We start from the raw sequence: 16,237 nt of genomic DNA, 5'->3' as shown, positions 1-16,237 counted from the left end.
CTAAATCAGCTATCCAATATACTTCTTAATGACCTCATCACCAAGTTGCAAAGTTACATCTGGTAGAACCAGGGAACCCAAACCACGCGGTGCCCATGAGCTGGAACAGTTTGTGGGGCAGCACTGCAGCATTTGGGTTAGAAAGCGAAGGTTATATCCAAATGAAATTACAGGGGAGAGGTAAAAAGGATAGAGCAGATTCCCCAGCACCAGAATTTATTCATTACATTAAAATAATCAGTTATTCTAAGAGAACTTTAAGATAATTCTTAGGCAGTTTCTTTAAATATAAATTCTGGTTTTTAGAACTAGATCAGCTAAATTTTAAGAGTCAGCCTTACTGGTAACCTCTAAATATTAGAAATCCTCAATGTCTTTTGTTCACTTCCTCTGCTTTTCTTTTGCTTTTCCTTTAGAGCCCTGTACCTGGCTCTGTAACCATGCCACACGCATGCCTGCCCCAATGTTATTAACATCTTATTAAGCTGAGAGAGAAAATGCATGAAGAAATAATTGTATTAAGTGACTCTCAGAGTTTGTAAATTAATCACCATTGTGCATGCCCTTGGATCAGGCTGCCAGAGGCATTAATCATCTAATCTTTGCTTTTCACTTGAGAGCTCTCAATGTTTGCTCCCAGAATTTGACTGGGCAGCCTAGCATGAACTTTTCCCTAGGGACGGTGGTAGCAGAGGAACTAGGAAAAGAAGAGGTAGCAGGAGGGATTTCCTGTTACTGGGATGACAATCTGAGAACTCAGCTGTGGTCCAAAGAAAGAGCTAAGAGCCTTTGGGCTCATATTTACTACCAGCTGGTCTGAAAGGAAGGGTCATATCTGAAATCAAGTGCAGTAGGTCCCATTTTAGGCAGTCAGTCTCAAGGTGTGAACTCACGGGCAAGACCCTCATGACTGGCCCAGAGGTCTCAATATCCACCAGAGGCTGGGCAACTTACATCAAGGTGAAATCATAAGTGTTGGGTTTACTGCGTGAAAATACATGCATGGCTGTCATCCACCACCATAGGCAAATTTAATGCAGTTGTTCTGGACTCAGTCAAGCTGCCAAAGCAGCCCCAGGCAGGCAGTCTGAAGGTTCAGTTTACAAAGACCCCAAGAGATTGGCACAATCAGGACTGAAGTTGCTCTGGCTTTACCAGTGATTTATATAGTGTAAAAGCAAGTGGCAAAAGGCCAGATTTTGTCACTTTGACCTGCAGGCTGGGATGCTTGCCTCCTCCAGCAAGTACCAAGAGACATACTTTGGAGAAGGTCCCTGGCAATATGCTCTGTGGTTCCCAATGAGTCTTCTGTGGACAATATTTAAAGTGGATCAGGAAGTGGAGGAAAGTAAGCAAATGGAATATGGAATTAGAGCGACAAATCCCTCTAACCCTGTAAGCATCTCCTACTCTCAGGCAGAGTATGGCTCATCAAACCATCCTCAGAGTGTGAGCTTGCAAGAATTAACACCTCATGGCTGCCTTAACAAGACAATCTCATATCCTGATTTTTGGCTGCCTTCTTCTCACTGCTACCCTGCAGTGCAGCAGTAGCACTTACCTACACATACACAGAGTAATACATAAAAGGACTGAATATGGAACCACCTGCTCCCCATGGACCATTAGCAAGTAGTCTGCCCTTCTCTGCTCAAGAGCTTTGCCTGGGCTTATATATATCCAGCAACTGAAGCAAAGGGACTTTGTTTCATCCCCTGAAGATCACTCCACCACTGCTTACAGCAAGCTAGAAGTCCTCTTTCCTGCTCGATGGGCACCATCACATTCATGTTAAAGACCATCATTCTGAGACATTGTGTATTCTGCTCTCAGAATCAATGGGAACTCTAGGGACTCAACAAAGATAGGCCTGCATCTTGGCAGGAATGACCAAAAGGAAAATAAGCAAGTTAACAATGATGACACTGGAAGGGAAAAGAAAGGGACTGTGTTCAAGAAGTTTGTGAGAGGAACCAGATCTGAGCTGGACACAGCTCCATATTAGCCTGCAGAGATATTAAGTGATATCTTTTCTGGTCAGAAGAGAATGGGAATATACATTCCTAAACATAGATTATTTTAGGGAACATTTAATAACCTTCTTACTGGAAGCAGACTGCTCATTTTAAGGGAGGGTGGTTTCAAGATCACAGCCTATCCAGTCGCAGAGACATGAGGTGTGAATGAGAGGCATATATCTGGTGTTTATCTCCTGGCAATAATTTGAGGTGCAACAAATGGCAGTATTTACTGGAAGCTTTAGCATATGCAATTTCATCCTCTTTTGGGGAAAAAGGTTTGAAAAAGTCAGCTGTGTGTTCCAGTTGTTGGCTTGCTTTATCTGCTGGAGCAGTTGACTAATATGCATTACATTCAAAACATAAACACAAAGGTGTTGTTGCTTACCTGTAGGGTTGGGATAGTTGATTGCTGGAAGAGGAAACAGAAAAACAAGTGAGAACAGTTCGTACTCCCTCAAATCACAAATCAGAATCAAACTCTGAAAATAAAACAAACATATCAAGAAAGGTCACAGATGCACAAGTCTCCTGGCAGCATCCCTGTGAAACAGTAGCGCTCAGTGTCTGCCTTGGTGATGGAAAAAGATGCTAACACTCTTATCCAAGCAGCAACAGACCTTAAAAAACCCCCACCTAAGGGGTGATCCTGGGATTACATTGGGGAACCCTTCTGGCAACCCAAGCAGTTTCCTTCTGGAGCACCCAGTGCGATAGCATCCACTTAGACACCAAAGCTTGGTATCTAAGAGAGAAATCGAAACAGTTTGACACACTGTGGAAGTTTAAGATGACAGGTATGCTGAGGACAACAGACGTTGTCAGTCCACAGGTAAGAGGATTGTATGCAATCATGCAAACATAGGAGGAGACGGGTCTGTACTTTCTGCTGAAATATAAGGTCCAAACTCCTAATGGTAGTAAAGAAATCACAGAGTTGTGGAAATGGAGAGAATTCTGAGCTGTTGGGATGCTAGGGAGAGAAGTATGGTCAATGTGTATCAATGGGATGGTTTGGGAGTCATGGTATTGGATAGAGCTATAGATGTATTAGTGGCTAGTTAGGAAAGGAATCATGCATTCAGCTCTGGAAAGAACTGAAGCCTTCTGAAATCCTCTTATTTTTATGGGATTGTGACTAATACAGAGTATCCACTGGCTGTCCTCTAATACGCCACTGTACCATGGGAAACTGCAGCGTGGCCTGATGGGTCACTGAGGTTTTGGGGATCTTCTGCCCACAGAGTGGAAAGTGTGAGTCAGAGCTGTTGAGTGACACATCAGTGGAGACTGACCCTCAGAAGTCTCTATTTAGTGCTCTGCATTGATGGCAACAGCCAAAATACAGTGAAATGTGATAGCACTGTGCTATCAAAACTCCTCAGCGCAGAGAGGTCCACCCAAGGGTGACAGAAGACCACATCTATTCAGGCCCATGTCCCTAGGCCTGGGGCTCGGACCTGTTCTTGTAGCCAGGACCGAGGAAGAGACACCTACGTTCCATGTACCGGATGATGCGGGCAGCCATATCTCCAGCCCCAAAACTGGTGATGGGTGTCAGGCGAACTTCATAGCTCTGAGGCACTTTCAGGTTGGGCAAGATGTGTTCCAGCAACAGGCCTTTCTCCATTTTCTTCACAGGAATGAAGGTTTGGATGGTGCTTCTCTGAGACAGCTGCATAGAAAAAGAAGCCACAGTGTTATGAGAATCCTGAAGCTGGAAACCTGAGCAATCCTATCCACCATCTAACATACTATTCCACCTCTTCCTATAAAGACATGTACATCTGGTTTCTCCATGAGATCTTCATGGTTTGAAAATTCTAACCCCTGGTACAGAACAGTGATCAGGACCCCCTCAAGAGAAGCCTTGGGGTCCTCCTGACTCTAGGGACAACTTGAACTATGGGTCCTGGAGCAACTTTGTGTCCAGAAAGAACGGTTTCAGGATGGGAAAAATGGACCCAACTTACCCCTATTAGTGCACCAAGGTCCTTGCAAACACAGCATGGCATTTCGCCAAGATACTCTGCAGTTCACAATCACTGCTAGAGAATTCATTCACTTGCTGCCTGGGCCCTGTGGCATTTCATTTGGTGCCTCACTGGGACCTGTCTACTACCATGCTTCTTCAGCAACTTTTCGTAGGATCCATCTTTGAATCCTAGCCCACACTGCCTCTGCAGACCAGAGCAAGGGATCTAGTTCAAGTCGGTGGTTGTCTGGAGTCAGTCACAGGCTCTCTCTTTCTCTGATGCCCATTGGAAGGAGCTGAACTATACCAGCTAAACATTGTTCAGTTTGCTAAGGCAGCAGGGAATTTTAAAGAAAACAATGGGAAAAATATCATTATCAAAATCACCACCACTAAAAATGATGAATTAGGTGTCAGTGAAACTTCCCTGCCGTGGTCATGCTTCCTTGGTGGAGGAAGGATAAGAACGAGGACTGCATTTTGAAGATACAATTTCCTGCCTGTCGCTGTGCGGTGCCTGGATCCTTGTGGCAAGATACATTATTGAGGATGCTGGTGCTGGTAAAACGACCTTTGGCAGGGCTTTCCATGATCCAGTGTTCACTGTCCCTGACACTAAGCTTTCTCTTGCCTCTGATATATCCTCTAGGCTGACAGTTTCCATCGCAAAGGCAATTTTCCTGACAGGCTGTCTCAGTGTTGGTCATTAATGCTGAAGTTACAGGATTACTGGAACCAGGATGCATGGAGGAAGGTTTACAGCAAATCTGTCAGTGTAGAGAGTGTGGGGCAAGAAGATGGAGTGAGGGCACAGTAGGAGCAAGGGCCATCAGCAAGGCAGGGCTGGGGAGCAATGCAGATGTGGCACTTGGTAAAAACAAGTTCATTCAATCCCTCCTCTGCCTGCCTTCAGCCCTCACGAATGTAACTGTAAGTTCGAACTCAGAAGCAATGGCTGCCACTGGAGAGCTTCCTGTGCCACAGCCCTGTTCATTTCCAACACAGCCAGGAGCCAACAGCCCACCTCCTTGATCAGCTCATAGTTTGGATGGTGCTTCCAAGTGAAGGGGCAGCACTGGACCAGATCCTGTGTTGGGGCAGGACCTGGGAACCCATGGCTGCATGTGGTTCTCACAGTGAAAAACAACTTTGCACCTTACAGGCTGCCTTACAGATTGTACCTAAAAGAGACCTTTGTACCTAAGCAGATCAGGGTGCAAGTTGCTTTGAGGACTTACTTTCTGCACCCTCCTCCTCATCCCTGGGCAAGATGGGTCAGAGAGCTGGGAGCTGCTTTCCCGTAGCTTGGTGCCTTCCTGAAAAGCACCTGGGAGGAGTCCTAGCAGGCAGGACCAGGGCAGGGAACCAAGCATGAACCTGGTACCAAGATGCCGCCAGGATCCATCCATATCAACAATGCCTCATGTGTGCTTGCAAGCTGGCATTCCTACTGCTCAGCCCTCCCATCTGCCAGCCTTCCATACCACTGCTCTGCCAAGCAATGGCAAAGCTGACTCCCAGTGGCAGCGACTTTACCCGGGATCATTAGCACCAGACCCCTAATTATCTGGGAGAAGAGGAGCAGCCACAAACCAGAAACAGAAGGTTGGAGTGGTACAGCTGGCATAGATGTTTGGGGGAGTGGAACCTCACTGGGAGGGCTGGCAGCAGCTCCTCCCCACAGGCTGCCATGAGCTGGGGTGCTGAGAAGGCAGCCAGCAAATAGGAGGTCAGAAGCCATTTTCCTCATCTAGACATAACCTTTGGAAGAGAAACAAAATGGGAGAGTCAGAGAGAAGCCTGGGGGTGAGATTCAGACAGTGCAAATTTCACCTCAGCTGGGATTTAAGTGGAATTTGGGTATCTAAAGCCTCTGGGAGCAGTGTCAAATCATGTACTCTGGCACATCATCTAATCCAGGACAAACTACAAAATCAGCCTCCAGTCTGGACTGCAAAGCTCTAGATCCCCCAGCTGAGTCTATCCTCAGGGACTTGTGGGTTAAACCAAATAAATATCTGGCTGCCACCAAGGTTTGGCTGTGAAACAGAAATTAATAAGGGCACATACGCTTCCTATGGGTTGCAACTTTCCTGCTTCCCAAAAGAGACCCGGACAACTAGGTAATGGGAAAGGCACAGCTGGGGCCCAGTATGTATCTCCTCTTGGTGTACAGATGGAAAGTTTTAAGAGAATCTTTTCCCTCCATCAAATACTTCATAGCCAACTCTTCTCTCAGCCTATGTCCTGTCTCTATTCAATCTGCAACTTGAACCTACACAGAAACTCACTGCCAGAAAGGCTGCCCTCTGCACATCCTTAGTATGGTCCCTACAGTCCTGGCATCATAACAGAATGTCTTTGGATGTCTTTGGAAAGACTGGCTCTTCTCTGTGAAAGGCAGCATGGGCCAAACATCTCCCCTGAGCCAGCTGCAGCCGTCAGTAGAGAGAGCCAGGTGCACTGCCAGCACAGTTTAAAGGGCACGTGCCAGGGAGAAAAAGGGGGCAACTCCAGCCAGCCGCTTGCTGCGTGCATGCGGAGCAGGTGCCGGCTTGTAGTCACTAGCACAGATCCAACAGACAGAGACATTAAGGTCAAGGTCTGCCCCCCTCCCTAAATATCCTTTGCCTCCCTTATTGCCAGCAGCAGGTCTGTGCAGAACTGCATGCATCGGCCCAGTAGGAACCAATTTTTCAATCTGCTTCAATTGCCAGCTGTTGCCCTTTCTCCCGCTCTGTGTTCTCTTCTCCCATTTTATCCTGTTATCTTCTTCCTTCCACTCTCTTCTCAGCCTCCCTCCTCCTGATCATGTTGACCCAGTGCTCCAGTTTAATATTGCTGTGGTGCAGTTAATAAAGCAGAGGCAGGCGCAGAGGACAAGGAAACACTGGCCGCCTTATTAGAGATGCTGAAGCCTCAGTGGAGGATCTCATGCAACAAGCTCATTCATCACCAGACTCGAGAAGCTGCCAACAGGGCCAGAACAAGAGCACTGCGCAATGCACAGCCTCGCCTCTGCTTTCACCTCCTTTCATTTCCAATAAAAAGAGGAAGGGGATGGGAAATGAAAAAAACCCAAACAAATCCACAGTTTCTACTAGCTGGCTGTGAATATCCCACAGGCTGCAGAGGTGAGAACATTCTTCCAGAATGAGTTCACTAAAAACACCTTACGAAGGGAAGAATCAGCCCCATATGGTACGTATGTATTCACATGCAGCGTACACAACCTGTCCCTTTCCTCTGACACTTATAAGCAGTATTAACAATCACAAGAGAGCACACTTACATGCTTATATGTACTTAGCCATCAAAGCTCTTGGACCTGCAAACTGGGACTGCCCTTTCTTGTGCCTCAGCATCACATTCTGTTGGTAGGTATTGCCTGTCCAGTCCCCTGTCTTATCATGTGAGCTGGCTTTTGACGCTTACAGAGTTTTTGTTCCACTGTGGTCAGCTGAGCCAGCTCATGGTCCAGGAATACAAATCAAGAGACTCAGAGAGAAAACCAGGATTCCACACTACCCCTGCCCGCTGCTGCAACCTCAGCTGGGGCATTGTCACAGTAGAAGGATCCAAGGTATTTCACTGCCACACCTATGTTTTCTGTTTATATCAGCTACTAAAGGAAAAAAAGGATGACGTTTTCAGACTGATCTTTAAGCTAGGTACATATCAACTAGAAGACTCAGTAAAGCCAAAAGATATTAATAGACACATCTATCAAGAGTTCATGCTGCGGTTCTGCTCAGCAAACCACACCAGGAATTCACAAGACTTGGTGTGACTTGTGTAGCCACGCATGTGGTCTCACAACCAGCTGTACCTTTAGCTACTGTGCATACTTGTTTGAGCGAGAAATTAGAAAGGAAGTCTGTTTCATCACCAAGCTCCAAGGAATTGTTGCAAACACTAGCTAGAAAAATGCACATTAAAATCAGGTAAAATCCCCAATAAGCTGATCAGAGCAAAGGAACTGCTCTGCAGGCACCCAGATTCCCAGCATTGCAATTCACTCTTGCCACTCTCTCCTTACTTGTTCTGCTTCTTCAGCAACTTCTCAGCTCAGGGCACAAGCACTAGCTCTGCTTTCCAGTATCTCCCATCCAGATCCTTTCCACACATACTCACTGTCTGACCCTTTTTTCTCAGCCTCATTCAAATTCCCATGGCTGCTCCTTCCTGCAGCACAAACGAGACAGGGGTCACTTCCCACAATCCCACTCCATTCCCACTAACTAAACACAGACATGGGGTGCTGGGAAAGCTCCCAGCTCCATCCCCAGCCTCCTCAGCCTCTCCAAAGGGAGAGGATTCAGCAGATAAAAGCAGGCTGATGTGGCACAGCAGCTTCACACACAGGCTCCCTCTCTCTGGCAGACTCTTCCTTACTCCCTGTACAACTCCACAGAGGAGAACACCAAAAAAATGGCAGAGGGATCAGGAGCACAGATAGTAATTTCCTTGATCCTTCCGGCAGCAAGGAATAATATTGCTAGTAATAGTCAGATCCATCAGGTCAATGAAGACCTCCAAGGTTGGTGCAATGGTAAAAATATGGCATTTGTTGACCATGGGATGATCTACTGAACACCTGGTCTACTGACATCTGAGGGGATGCACCTATCTCAGAGGGGAAAAAGAGTTCTAGCACATGAGTTAGTGGGGCTTGTTGACAGAGCTTTAAATTAGCTTGGAAGGGGAAAAGGGGTAAAAACAGGCTCGCCAATGATAAGTGATGGGATGGTGTGCCAAAACTTGAAGAAACCAGCACTCATGGGATTCCTCAATCTTCTTCAGAAGGTATTGGCTACAATGTACCACACCTGAAATGCTCCTACACAAATCCATGCACCATGAGGAACAAACCAGCAGAACTCAAAGCTTTAGCCCTGTCCCAGAGATTTGACATCATTGGCAGTGAAACCTGTGGGATGTGTCCTGTGACTGGAGTTCCCTGTTGGATGGTTATAGGCTCTTCAGGAGGGATAAGCAAGGCAGAAGAGTAAGGTGTATGCCCAGAGGAAGCAAGGTCAAGTGACATGGGAAGAATTCAGAGATGCTGCTTACAGCTGTAGGAAGAAAATTTGTGTGGCCAAAGCTCAACAGGAGTTGAAGCTGATGAGAAATGGAGGAGACAATAAAAAAGAGGTTTTTCAAATACATTAATGGCAATAGGCAGGATAGAAATACTATCAGCCTGTTACAGGATGAGAATGGTCACCTCACAAACAGGGACAGAGACAAGGCAGAGGTGTTCTTTGTCTTCAACGCAGCTGACGGACCAAGGGGGTCTCGGTGCCCTGAGTTGCTGGACCATGACTGTGAAAATGATCAACTCCCAGTCGACCCTGAAATTGTAGAATCTGCTGCTCCAGCTGGATCCCTACAAATCTATGGGCCTGATGGGATGGTCTCCCTCATGTGCTCAAGAGGACAGTCAGTCTCAGCCAAGCTGCCCAGTTTCTCATGATGCATAGACGTCCCTGTTTAGCATGATCCAAGGGCCAGGAGAAAGTAACAGCAGCAGAAGAGCACTTTTCTTCTGACAGGCAATACCACCCAGGGTGTGACAGAGCCTCCCATTTGTACCAGTTCAGCCTCTTTGGTAAGAGTCTTGGCTGCATTATATAGCTCTGTCCTGGAGTGCTGCAGGCATCATCTCATACCAGATTTCCCCAGTGGCTGTGACTGTGAGGATCCCATCCCAACGAAGTCCAGCTAAGACATAGCTGCTCCCTTCCAAGGAGAGTTTGCACACCACTGCACTCAACATGATGGGATGGGCAGTATCTATGGCCTATAACTGGTAACAGCCAGGAAAAAAACTCCCAAATACCCCATCCAAGGGATGGAAGGGACTGAGCTTTGTTATGGTGCTGGTAACAGCTCCTGTGATGAACATGGGGCTCTGCAATGCAAAACACCCCACTACCTCAGCACACATGCTCTGTCCGCAATTTCTGCCCGAACTGCACCTCCAAAGCTACAGGATGCCTTGCAGAGAGGTAACTTCAGAGAGTACATATCATAGACTTCTGAGTGTTGGAAAAAAAAAAAAGAAAATAGGATTACAGGATTTATGTGTGTCAGAATTTACAGTGTCCAAGACTGAGAGAAAAATTATCCACGGGCCAGACCCATTATTCACTGCTGGAGAATGAGAGCCAAGCAGATGAGTTCCACAGGTAAAAATAATTACTTGGAAAAAGAGGAATGAAAAATGCTCAGAAACAGGATCAAGAGGGAGGCAGGGATAGGAAATTTTAGGAAATCCTCCTAAAAATGAGGCTCCAATATGTTCCACAATGATGGAAAAATCTGCCAGAAATCCGTCCCTCCTCTCCCACTTCTTCCTATTCACCCTCTGACACATAGCAATGGATTGACATTCTCATCCTTCATGTCACCTTGGTGCCACAGGGCAGAGAAAAGGAAGATGGTTTGTCTTGTGGGTCCTTTCCAACTCCGCATGTTCTGTGATTCTGTGAATTGAACACCACAAATTTGGTGCTTAGTCTCAGTATTTTGGCAGAGGGATAAAAACCCTCTGCACTGGTAGCTCCCAAAGTTCAGAGAAGGGCAAACCATGGACACACTCAAGGACACAGCAGGAGAGGTACACTCGTGGCTGATAGGGCCCAGTCCTCTGTCACCACAGGGGCTGCCTCTGCTTATTAATTTTACGTATGCATCACATCCCCTCTTAAAAGTGGTGCGTTCCCTTCAGGCCTGCTCCTCCCGCTGGACGTCTGTTCCAGAGCCTGACCACTCTAATGTTCTCATTTCCAGATTGAATTTATTCACAAGCAGTTTGCACCCAGTTGATCTTGTGCCAATACTGTCCTTTAGCTTAAATGGCTCTTTTCCCTCACTGCTGCTTGACCCCCTGATATTTTTATAGACAGCAATCACACCACCTCTCATCCTTTGCTTTACTAGGCTAAACAAGCTGAGTACTTTGTTAGTCCTCTTCTAACCCAGACTCTCACTTTCCCTGATTGACTCTATAATATTTTTCTGCATGATCCCACTTGCTGGAGTTCAGTGCCCCAGCCCTGCATAGTAGGATGCAGTGGCACCTCTCCACCTTGCTTATAAGTACCTCACCTTTCACCAAGGAGTACATTTGTCCTTTCTTACACCTGCATCTAACCAGCAGCTACTTGAAGTCAACTCACTCATGCGCGTTGTTCCTTCACTTCAGTAATTTCCCACTGTAGCAGATTTCTCATCTTACACATGCATGACCCTGCCTTTGTACCACATCCATTTCATCTCACCAGAACTACTCAAGTAATTTTCCATCTTTCGGATCTCACTTAGAATATCCTGATCCTTCACTGAGATGGCATTGTCTCCCAGCCTGGTGTCAGCTGCATGAAATTTCAACAGCACAATCTTAATAGGGGTTTCTGAACTGAGTGACTGGTATCAGCCATGGGAAAGAGGCATACCTACTCTGGAAAAAGCCATTTTGGTAAGATTTGGATAGTGGAGAAATTTGGTTTGGATATAAAGACAGTCATTGTGATGTTTCTTTATAATCTCTTGTCAAACTTCCTGTGCCTGCCATATTGGATTAAAACATTTTCCTTTGTTAGTATTTCATCACCACCTTGGATGAAAATGATGTTAAGCATTAACAGCATCAATTAAAGGGCTAGGGTAAGTTTAAGATGGGATTTATTTCATTTTCCTTGCTTGATAACCTTTACTAATTAGGGGTTTCCAGAGCAAATAATCACAATGCAAACACAAAGTTGGCATTTACCATACAAGCATACCAGTGAACTGAAATTCATGCCTGTGTTGTTCATCAGCCAAGCACACAGGTTCAGATCCTGGGGTTAAGCAAGGATGGATGGCCAAAGCAAATCCATTATTCAGTCTAAATGAGGAGTCCTGGAAGCTTTTTGTCTCGAACTGTCCTTTATCAGGAGGCTCCGTTTCCAGGCTGAAACATCCCCAGCTCCAAAGAGAGAAGCAACTGAGACCTTCAGTAGCTACTGAGGAGAGCTGGAGCCATCTAAGCTGGGAGACAGTCTCTCTCTCTTCCTCTTACACAGGCAATCAGCTGCCTATCCTCATTAGGTGCCAACAGCAGCAGTTTACAGCTTCCAAGAGAAGCCAAATTGGTGCTGTCATGAATTACTATAAGTGCTTGTTCCACACTCTTCAATAATGTCTTTCATTAGGGGCTGATCAGAAAGCAATATGTTTTTTATTAGCATATGTTCCCTGGTCTAAGGAAGAACAGACCTAATATTCACTCTGTCAGAGTGACAGTCAAGCAAAAGCCTAAACTGAGGCTCTCTTCTACAGCCCTATTTTCAATCCTGAAGGCACATGCCATCCTTCTGTTTCAGACTGGAAGCTCTATATTGCTACTGCAAGTTCCTACCTGTACTTGACTATGCACTGCAGAGCCCGAAATCATCTCTCTGTCTTCTGTATGGACATAAGTGGATAAGAGACAACATCCCTCGTGTTGCTTCACATCCTCTCTTCCAGACAGCAATGGTTCCAGTCTCTTTTCAGCCTCACATCTGAAAATCAGCACTACTCAGTGCCTTACTGGATCCAACTTTATACTCATCCCTATGTCAGTGAGCATAGTCTCCTCTTCCACCAGTTTCCTTGCACTGGACATGACTGCTTGCAGCTGGACCCACACACGTCTGTGCACTGTGCTGTCAGCACTTCTGGGTCCAAGGAGAAAAATCAATTTGGCTCTGCATAGCCTAAGTTTGCCCAGCTGCAGTGAGGTTGAGCTCTGAGCCACTTTGTCTTATAAGTTACACTTATGGTTGTAGCTTAGCAAGCAAGACATGCTCCACCAACAGGACCTGCTGCCTCCCAGGCTTCTTTTCTCGGGTTTTCTACAGACCATGGCAGAGCCCTCTGTTAGGGCACCTTCACCCTTGAAAACAACTAATAAAGGATGGGAAGGCTACTTCCTGGAGCAGAAGTAGCCTTTTTGTGGCACTCTGGACTTTCCAGTTTGGTACATGTAATGAAAGTATAATACAGGCATCATTCCAGAGTCTATAGGCCACCTCTAACTCGACTGCACTTGTGGTCCTGTCTCTAACAAAGAAGAGGCAGCCAGCACAGCGTATGCAGGGAGAGCCATAGAGCTCCTCACAGTGCTCCATGCTGCCTGCTTCACTTCTTTACATAACACAGTCAAAACATCTATCTACTGCCTACTCCTGCTCATTTGTGACTAGCTTTGGGAGAGACTACATCTCTCTTCCAAACCCTTCCCCTTCACACACTCTCACCTCTTATCTCCAATACGTTCTAGAAAGTGAGAGCCAGGGAAAAAAAAAAACAAAGCCAAGAAAAAACCAAAAAAGGAAACAGAAACAGAAGAAAGAAGTGCAAAATAGGAGGGGGAGCAGGGAAGGGCATGAAGGTGCACAAAGAAAAGATGGTAAAGCAGTAGGAGCAACATGGGCTGAGTACTGAAAATAACAGACGAACAGAGTAAATGGGAGGAAGCTGCATCACAGCCTATCGACAGGGACTTTTGGAAAGACTCAATAAACAGCATGTACCCCTTGAAGCCAGTGAAGGAATGTGGATAAGAAATCCACAAAAAGGACTGACTTTTATCTTTGATACCTGGCAAGCATTTTTCATCCTGCGTTCAGCTTTATAAAACACAAGCCAACAGCCTGCTGGATATGAACAAGCACAGTGGTGTGAAAACAACATCTCTAGCCTGCAAGGCTGCTCTGAGGGGTGTATTGGTTTGGGGAATCAGATTATCTCTTCTCTCACATTTTCCTTACCCTCAACGAGCACTGAACAGCAGTGTTAGGAGCTAGACAGGGATGATATTTTCCTTCTAGATGAGTTTTAAGATCATATGAGCCTTTCCGGCAAGATTATTTGTACTATTCTTCTCAGGCACTGTAACTATTCTGAACAGAACTAAGACTGGAAAAACTGTTTGGATTATTCCCTTGTACCAGGCAAGCTAAACAATACCTTGCTTTCTCTCTTGCCCAGTCAAGTACTTGAATTGCATTAGGAGTAGTAGTTATAAAAAGTGAATGTTAACACAAAATGTCTGCTGGCACTTTATGAATGGCAAAACACCTTGTAAAACTTTCAGCTACCCTGTTTTGGGCAGATGAGCTTATATATTGGATCCGGGTATGACGGAGTTGATTTTTCCCATAGCAGCCCTCATAGTGTGTGCTTTGCGTGGGTAGCTAGAAAGGTGTTGATAACACACCAGTGCTTTGGCTACTGCTGAGCAGCGCTGCACAGCATTAATGCTGTCTCTCCAACATTTCTCCCTCACCAGTAGGCTGGGAGTGGGCAAGATCTTGGAAGGGGACATCATATCCAGGACTGCTGACCCAAACTGACCAAACAGATATGAAAGGGTTGAAGAAGAGGACATTTGTCATCATGATATTTGTCTTCCAGAGCAACTCCTACATATAATGAAAATCTGCTTCCCAGGAAGTGGCTGGACATTGCCTACTGATGGGAAGTATACAATAAATCTTTTATTTTCCTTTGCTTCTCCATGTGGCCCTAGTTTTCATTTAATAAACTGCCTTTATCTTGATGTGGATTTTTTTCCATATTATTTTCTCCCCCTTGTCCTGCTGCAGAGTGGAATGATAGAGCAGCTTCGTGGGCATCAAGGTCAACCAACCATGCCTTAGTTACTCTGGATAATCACAGAAGAGGAACGATACCATAAGACTGAGGCACTAACCTGCCACTGCTCATATTACTCATTTACTCATGTTACTCATACCCCAAACTAATTTTCCCAACTAACTGATTAGAAATTATCTGTGGACTAGGGAAAACCAGCTCAGAAAAACCATGTATCATATTGAAGAGCAATTTGTGAATTCAAAAAGACAGAATTAATCAGACTAATTCATTAGTTAAGCACCATTTGATAAGCTCTCATGGGCAAAGGGAAGAAATCTCAATAGTGGCATTGGAAGATGTTAGGCTATCTAAGGGGACAATCTTATCCCATGGCTACCAGCCATTTCCACTGAACTCACCTGAGCCATTCAGTGCTTCCCTGTCCAGCCTCGTAAAAAACACTCTGATTCTCTCGCTGACAGGGCCAACAACAACCATGGCTGGGCAGACACCTCCACCTGTAGTGACTAAGGGAAAACTCCCTTCCTTTGTGCTGGGTGGTGGCTCTGCTATGGTTGACTTAGCCAGTGGAGAGTACATACATGAAATGTGGAAAAAGCTCCTTGTTTCCCACCCCTACCAAACAACCATGGGTAGAAAGGACCTTGTTCTAGCAGCAGGTCTCATTGACATATCATCCCCTGTTACACATTGCCAGGGATGAAAAGAGATGGCTCAACGTGCTGTCAGCTGCAGTGACTGATGGTGTATCCTATTTTCAGGCAGCAGAGAGCAGAGCTGAGGCAAGATCCTTCCCTCTTCACTCCCAGACGCCTGTGGAAAGTCACTGCTTTACTCTCAGGTCCTGCACAGCAATCTTACTAAGCTTCAAGGACTGCTTGTCCATCAAATGCTATTGATCAGCCAGTTCTCCTTTCATCGGTGTGTGGCTGACACTCAGTCCCAAACCCCTCCTTCTCTTGCAGCCTAGAAAGACACTATCTCCTTTCCCCTCTCTTGCTTTCCCTGGCTTTGCATCATGATGGCTGTTCAAACTGCCCACCAAGCACACCTCCTGCTGACGCACTGGCTTCTTTCTGCATCCTCTTCTACCTTCTCTTTAGGGTTGAGTCCTGCACAGCATCACATATGCCACTAGCACAACTGAAGGCAATGGACTGGAGAGCACAGGTGTAATTTGCCTATTCTCACTGCCTGAACAAAAGTTGAAATAATAATAAAAAAAAGAGCATCAATAGGGGTATTTAGAGTTGAAAAAAGACCTTTTGCCACTACAGAGTCTGGCTCTGCAGGTAGACGGAATTGCGTTGATTTGAGATCCCATATGACAGCATCTTGTGATCAAACATCAAACTGGCAGACAAGGTAGGCAAAAAGGAAGAGAGTACTAAAGAAGCTTTCTGATAGATGTGACTTATAAGCCATCCTAAAACAGAAGGTCTGCTTTGAGATTCAGTCCTGGGCAAACACTGCAAGGCCAAGTCACTAACACCCAGTCCTAACACCAGTGAGACAGGACCAGCACAGCCCATATCAAGTGAAATGATGAACAGTAAAAGGGTGCAGTTTGTCACACCCCATGAGTTTCTTG

General features: G+C 45.8%; 1 protein-coding gene across 1 annotated transcript in view; it reads right to left on the bottom strand.

The window, feature by feature from the left end:
• The window catches only part of MDGA1 (MAM domain containing glycosylphosphatidylinositol anchor 1), a 143,390-nt gene that overhangs the window by 25,648 nt on the left and 101,505 nt on the right, over positions 1-16,237 (bottom strand). Inside the window, exons 11-12 of the mRNA XM_032684442.1 lie at positions 3,516-3,693; positions 2,407-2,430 (exon numbers count right to left, since the gene is read on the bottom strand). Coding sequence (XP_032540333.1) covers positions 2,407-2,430; positions 3,516-3,693 — 202 coding nt within the window. The remainder of the gene's footprint in view (positions 1-2,406; positions 2,431-3,515; positions 3,694-16,237) is intronic.

This window comes from Chiroxiphia lanceolata, chromosome 3 (assembly GCF_009829145.1).
Source record: "Chiroxiphia lanceolata isolate bChiLan1 chromosome 3, bChiLan1.pri, whole genome shotgun sequence".
In the NCBI taxonomy this organism is placed as follows: Eukaryota; Metazoa; Chordata; class Aves; order Passeriformes; family Pipridae; genus Chiroxiphia; species Chiroxiphia lanceolata.
The sequence above is the reverse complement of the archived record's forward strand: the minus strand, read 5'-3'. Positions and strand labels throughout refer to the sequence as shown.